We start from the raw sequence: 6,729 nt of genomic DNA, 5'->3' as shown, positions 1-6,729 counted from the left end.
ATATAGCCAGAATGTTGCAGTATTTTTGATTGTAATAGGAAAAGCACATATGGCTGAAGTCACATTAAAAAGTAAATATAATGGGATACCCCTGTTGTTTTTATTTAAATAAAAGGTTTTTGTTGTGTAAAAACCTGTTTTATGTTCTGAAAAACTGTTTTAAACATTCTGAAATTCTGGAAAAACCTTCCTATGGCTTTATGAAGTCACATATGAATGTGATATATGTGAATATACATATGTGTGTTTTATAGGTATATGTGAATACACATGTGTATTATATAATACACATAACTCGTTTCATTTAGAAAAAGTACAGGTAAGATTTGCCAACATGATCGATTCCCACACATTCCTAACCTGCTTAATACTAATCTAACAATGTTCCCGAAAATTCTTGCTCTAAGTTTATATCCATAAGATATGACACAGAAAACTGCACGTTATTTAACCTTTTATCCGGTCCCCTTTTATGTAATGATTTATCCATTTACACTAGACAAAGACTATTATTCAGTTATATACTAGTAGACATTTTAGAAATGATTCATTATTGTCAAAAAATTAATTAAAATTTGATTTTTCTCCCCAAACCTGAATTGTTAATCAAATCTAAACGTAATTAGATGCATCCAAATTTGGAAAAAGTAGATACCCCTGTATTTCTTTTTTACTTTTAATTGGAGAATAATGGCTTTACAGTACTGTGTTGGCCCTGTATCTCTCGAAGCTACTGACACCGTTCCACTTAAATCCAGCAGTTGACAGAATGAAGCGTAACTTGCTCTTGGGTGTGAGACACAGACAGATTTCTCTATCACCAGTCCGTGTTTATGGACAATGTACACAAAGTTAAGATCTCCATACACACAGAGTCTTTCCTTAAGATCACAGTTTCCTATCTAAGAAACAGCCACAGGAGAACACACCCAGGCCGATGGCCTGCAGCCACGTGGGCTGCGCGGCCACAGAAGCACACAGCCAGCAGGAGGACACGTGGCGGCCCAGCCCTGCAGGGCCAGGTGCCAAGATGCAACGCCAAGTAGTCGGCTGGTGGGCGGTGCTGTCCGAGGCCCTGCTGGCAGCACAAAGCCCAGCGCCCTGGCTCCCGGGAGCCTGGTCACCCCACCACTACCGTCATCCAGAGCCTGTCCCTGTTGTCTGCGACCCTGCACCCGTCACCTCCTCCTGCCCCCCAGCCACCGCACAGAAGAGCCTTTCTGGCTGGTTCTCCATGGGACCACCTCTTCCAGCATGGCCCCGACAGAGGTCGTCATCTTGTCTGGCATGTTATTCCGGGCTCACCTCCTCGGGCAAGTCCTCCAGGGGACTTACCTCTTCTGACAAATCCCCTAAGGGGCTCGATCTTGAAGTTCCTGTCTGCCTCTCGCACTCACACAGGCAGCCAAATACACTGCAGTCACCTATTACAACCTGTTACGAACCAAACTCTAGGGCGGCAACTTCTGAGAGGGGGTGGGGAAGGGAGGCACCACGAGTACCGTGCTGCTGGCTGACAAGCCCGCCATGTGTCGGTGACAAGCCCCACTGGGGGTCTCGAGGCTCCAGAGGAACCTGCATGCCCTCCCACATGCGCTGTGCCTACAATGCCCCCCCCACCCCCGTACTGGTTTTATGACATTCTCATCCCAGCTTCCTTTGGGATGAGACCCTCGCTTCAAAGGTTACTCTCTTCTTCCAGCGTGGGTTCTGCTAGGAAAAGTTAAACCAAAATACAGATTTTTAAAAACCTCTCTCTGTCCAACAGTGCTTAGTTTATAATGGAACACACTAAGTGGAGTTTCTCCTCTTCGCTGCTCCAGACACACTGCCAGGGCCGCCCACAAAGGAAGGGCTGTCTGAAGATTCTGGAGCACACCATCAGCTCGTCTCCCTTTTACAGGCAAGCATGATCAACATTTCCTTTTGACCAGGGACTCGAAACCCCAGTGGGCATGAGAACCAGCCTGCTGGGCCCCACCCCTGAGATGCTGCCCTGGCCACAAGTTCGCAGGCCATGTGCATGCTGCTGGCCTGGGACCACCAGGCCAGATGTAGGGCCAGGACCAGGAGCAGCCCATCTTCTGTTCCTAGTTCCCATCTGCAGAGCAGGAGGGGCAAGGGTTTCACCTCATCTCCACTTACACTTGGACTCCTTGCCTCCTCCTGGGCAAGGGCTGCCATCCGTGCCCTGGGAGGCTCCTAAGGACACCTGCCTCCCCTGTCACGAGATGAGGGTGAGCTCTGTGCCTCCTCCCATCCTTCCAAGGCAAATCAGAGTGCACCCCGCAAGTCTTACCAGAAACGTCTTCCCGATGCCCGAGACCACGTATCCTCGGGAATTGTTCAGTGGGTTCAGATCAAACACGTACCCGCTGTTGGGGTCCTTGATGGAGCAGACCTGCGGGAATGAAAGGGGCGAAGAGGCACATTCAAACCCAGTCCCGGAGGACATGGCAGGGACAGAGCATGGCTCACGCCTGTCTGGCACTGACCCCATAGGAGAAGCAGCCCCGGGCGAGCTCATGGCCCCTTTTGGTGCCGCATCTGAGGCGCCCCAGGTGGGACAGAAGCTCAGCGGTGCCGCCCTCCCCTGAGACCCTGAGACTGCTGTATTCACCCGAACAAGACCATGGCTGAGCCCCGAGGAAAAGTGAGGAATCATAAGTGAAGTGAAAGCCGCTCAGTTGTATCTGACTCTTTGCCACCCCATGGACTAGACAGTCCATGGAATTCTCCAGGCCAGAATACTAGAGTGGGTAGCCTTTCCCTTCTCCAGGGGATCTTCCTGACCCAGGGATCAAACCCAGGTCTCCCACATTGCAGGTGGATTCTTTACCATCTGAGCCACCAGAGAAGCCCTGGAATAGCCTATCCCTTCTCCAGGGGATCTTCCCAACCCAGAAATCGAACCGGGGCTCTCTTGCATTGCAGACGGATTCTTTACCAACTGAGCTATCAGGGGGACCCAAATCAGAGACAGGTCCATGAGAGATCCACAAATAACTCCCTGTCTCTCTTCAATTCTAGGAGGCGCAGTGAGCCCCCTCCCCGTGTCTTCTTTCCACCCCGCCCACCCTACGCAAAGACCGGCACAGGGGCTTCAGAAAGCCCTGCCGGCGGGCAGGGGCCCGTGGGCTCCCACCCGCATGCTCCGGGTACACTCCTCTGGGGGACCTCTGCCACTCAGAGGAGACTTGAAAAGGGAGGTGAGGACAGCAAGCAAGGCAGAGGCAGGGGCGTGGCTGGGGTCAGAGCGCGAAAACCTCGAGCGCCACGTGAGCCACCCGGGCCGTAGCCTACGGCCGAGGGACCACCGACGCATCCCGGGATGTGGCCGTGATGTGAAATTAAGCCTCTGTCCCCACAGTGGCAGAGTGCCCCGGGGCCCCCGTGAGGCCGGAGGGACAGCGGGAGGGAGAGGGAGGGCGGGGTCTGGGAAACTGGGGAGCAGAAGGGAAGTCCTGGTTCTCATCCCAGGATGGGAGGTGAGCCAGGGCAGAGGGCGGGGAACACAGGACCCCTTCCAAACGCCTGCTGTCCAGGCAGGGATTAAGAGGCCAGGGGGGGGGCTGGGGCCGGGATGCAGGGCGGGGCCGGAGGGAAGGGTGGGGCCAGAGGGAGGGGGCGGGGCCAGAAGGGCAGGCCCAAGACCCCACCCGTACCTGGTCTATGTCCGTGGTGATTCGGATAGGACAGGCTGCCGCCGTGTTCCACAGGAAGCTGACCACACACTCCCAGTTGAGAGAAAATATGGGATGGGTATACTGCAAGGTCAAATCCGGGATACAAGTCAACTCAAGGCCATGAAACATGCTCTAACCACCAGAACACTAGTGGGATAATAAGAATTCAAGTCGGTGGATTAACATACAGCGGAGCAGGTGAGGAGTTAACCTGCCTCATCTGATGAGGATGTCACCCTTCCTACTAAGGAGACTGCTCTCTCTTACACGTGAATGCCAGTTAATCTACCTGGGGGGTCACACCAAGAGTAAATGGTAGAACTGGGATCCAAATCTGGGTCAGAGTCTGAGACTGCGCTTTTGAACACCATTCTACACCCAGAGTTGGACTATAAAGAAAGCTGAGCGCTGAAGAATTGATGCTTTTGAACTGTGGTGTTGGAGAAGACTCTTGAGAGTCCCTTGGACAGCAAGGAGATCCAACCAGTCCATCCTAAAGGAAATCAGTCCTGAATGTTCATTGGAAGGACTGATGTTGAAGCTGAAACTCCAATACTCTGGCCACCTGATGCGAAGAGCTGACTCATTTGAAAAGACCCTGATGCTGGGAAAGATTGAAGGCAGGAGGAGAAGGGGACGACAGAGGATGAGATGGTCAGATAGCACTACTGACTCAATGGACATGAGTTTGAGTGAACTCCGGGAGTTGGTGATGGACAGAGAGGCCTGGCGTGCTGCGGTTCATGGGGTTGCAAAGAGTCGGACACGACTGAGCGACTGAACTGAACTCAACTACACCCAGACACAGAACAGCTGGGCCCACGGGCCAGGTGCACACGAGCACGGCCACGCCACTGCGGACCCAGGCAAGGCTGGCTGACGGGGTGAGGTGTGCTCGAGCATGAGCCGCATCAGCTCCCACACGGGCACAGTCTCCACAGCCGGCCAGACACCCAGGGTGTGATCAGTCTCAGGGGGGGACCTCCGCCACCCTCCCTGACAGAGGACTTGGTGGGGGGAGGGGAGTCATGGAGAAGCTGAGCCACCCAGCCAGACACGCGGGGGAAGGGGACACAGCCGCTAGTTCCCACACCTCCCCACCCTCTCCGCTGCGGCATCACCACGGTGAACTGCAAACACGCCTGTCCCTGCGGCCCCACCACGTGGCTGTGAAGAGCCCGGGGGGACTGCAGCACAGCACCCCCGGAGACGTGGCTCTCTGTTCGCTCCGTGTTGCCTGGGCCCACGAAATGCACCAGGCCGTGGACCGGTGCTGAGGGATACAGTAACAACGTGAAATCGCTGTGAAAACTGAAAAACACCGTCCAAATAGGATGACACAGGGAAGCTAAAAAAAATAAGGGTCTGAGAGGGCTTCCTAGAATTGTCCAGTATCTCCACCACAAAGAGATTCCAGAGAGGGGAGTGGAGGGGGATGAGGCCCAGCAGAGGGGAGAGAGGGGCCCAGGGTGGGGTTCGGAGGGGCCCCGGAGGCGGCCAGCGAGGTCCCAGCTGCTCAGCCAGCATTCCTTCCTGGCGCTGAGAGCAGAACTCGGGAAGCCCAGCTCATGCTTATCAGTGTGTGTTTATGGCTTAGCTATGCGAAGCTTTGCTTGTACAAGCCGAGCTCAGCCCACCAGCCTTCTCCTCCCCTTATCAGGGCAACTTTCTTAAGCTCTTAAGATGTGATCTCCTGGGAAAAAAATCGTGTGCTGGCAAAGGACAGAGAGAACTTGACGTCTGTAAGATGACTAGGATGGAAGTGACCGAGCCCCCCGCCTGCTAGGTGGAACGGACTCAATGGGCCAGTAACATGTCCACCAAAGTGGAGGACGCTGCAACTAACCCTTTCGAAGCACCTCTATCATCCCCACTGCACGTCCATCGAAGGGCTCGGTGACTGCTCAAAAAACACGTGATGCAATCGTAAATGTAAAACTCCAGGTTAAAAAAAAAAGCAATTAGGTTTAGAATAACAATGGACACGGTGGAAATGGACCCAGTGATGGGTCCACAGCACTGTGACAGCATCAATGCCACTAAACTCTACACCTAGAAATGGCTAAGATGGTAAATTTTGTGTTATACTGATATATCTTCTACCACATTGCTTTTTAAAAACCAGCAGGGAATGAGTGAAGTGAGACAGAGAAAGAGAAATATTGTGAGACACCCCTTACATGCGGACTCTAAAACGAAATGACACAGTAAATGAAGTTATTTACAAAAGAGAAATGGACTCACAGACTTAAGAGAATGAACTTAGGCTTCCCAGGCGGGAAGGACGGGGGGAAGGGACAGCTAGGGAGTTTGAAGGGACATGCACACACTCCTGTATTTAAGATGGATAACCAACAAGGACCCGCGTCGTGGCACAGGGGACTCTGCTCAACTGTAAGTGGCCACGTTGGGTGGGAGGGGAGTTCAGAGGAGAATGGAGACTCAGAACTGTACGGCTGAATCGCTCTGCTGTCCACTTGAAACCATCAACAACACTGTGAATCGGCTAAACCACAATACAAAATAAAAGTTAAAAAAAAAGAAAAGCGCAGACTGTATATAATGACCCCAAAGCATCCGCGCGTCGTGTTTTCTCTTCTGCTCAGCCCTGGCTAAGGAGCTCGGGCCCGCCTGCAGCCTCCGTCACCTCCTCCATTTCCCAGCCTGGAGATTTCATTCCTGCTTTCCCAACAGACCGCTCGTTATTATTCTGTCGGTGTCCACCCACAGGGCCCGGCCTCCATCCCCTCATCTGTGAACCATGGTGTTTGGACCAAGCCATCTCTAAGACCTCTTCTGCTATGGGGTGTGGCCCTCAGATCACAGAACTGTGGGGCCCTCCAGAACTCACAGAAACTCACATGCAGGACGGCGTCTGTGTGGCTCAGAGAGAAAGCTCACGTCTAAGGGAACACCTTGCAGTGTGCATCCCAAGCCAGCACGTAGGGCTTGGGCGTAACCTGGAGGAGGACAGGTGCAGAAGCACCACTGCCGTGGCCCTGGCCTCCCCGAGTCTGCAGCACATTCGGACCTGAAGTAGAAG

At 53.2% G+C, this 6,729-nt stretch overlaps 1 protein-coding gene across 1 annotated transcript in view; it reads right to left on the bottom strand.

Annotated features, from left to right (window-relative positions):
• IGF2R (insulin-like growth factor 2 receptor) overlaps positions 1 to 6,729 on the bottom strand; it is a 99,346-nt gene that overhangs the window by 36,864 nt on the left and 55,753 nt on the right. The window contains 2 exon segments of the mRNA XM_010840920.1: positions 2,300 to 2,401; positions 3,666 to 3,767. Of these exon segments, the coding sequence (XP_010839222.1) occupies positions 2,300 to 2,401; positions 3,666 to 3,767 (204 nt within the window).

The sequence above is a fragment of the Bison bison genome, unplaced genomic scaffold (genome assembly GCF_000754665.1).
Source record: "Bison bison bison isolate TAMUID 2011002044 unplaced genomic scaffold, Bison_UMD1.0 scf7180017864148, whole genome shotgun sequence".
Classification (NCBI taxonomy): Eukaryota; Metazoa; Chordata; class Mammalia; order Artiodactyla; family Bovidae; genus Bison; species Bison bison.
The sequence above is the reverse complement of the archived record's forward strand: the minus strand, read 5'-3'. Positions and strand labels throughout refer to the sequence as shown.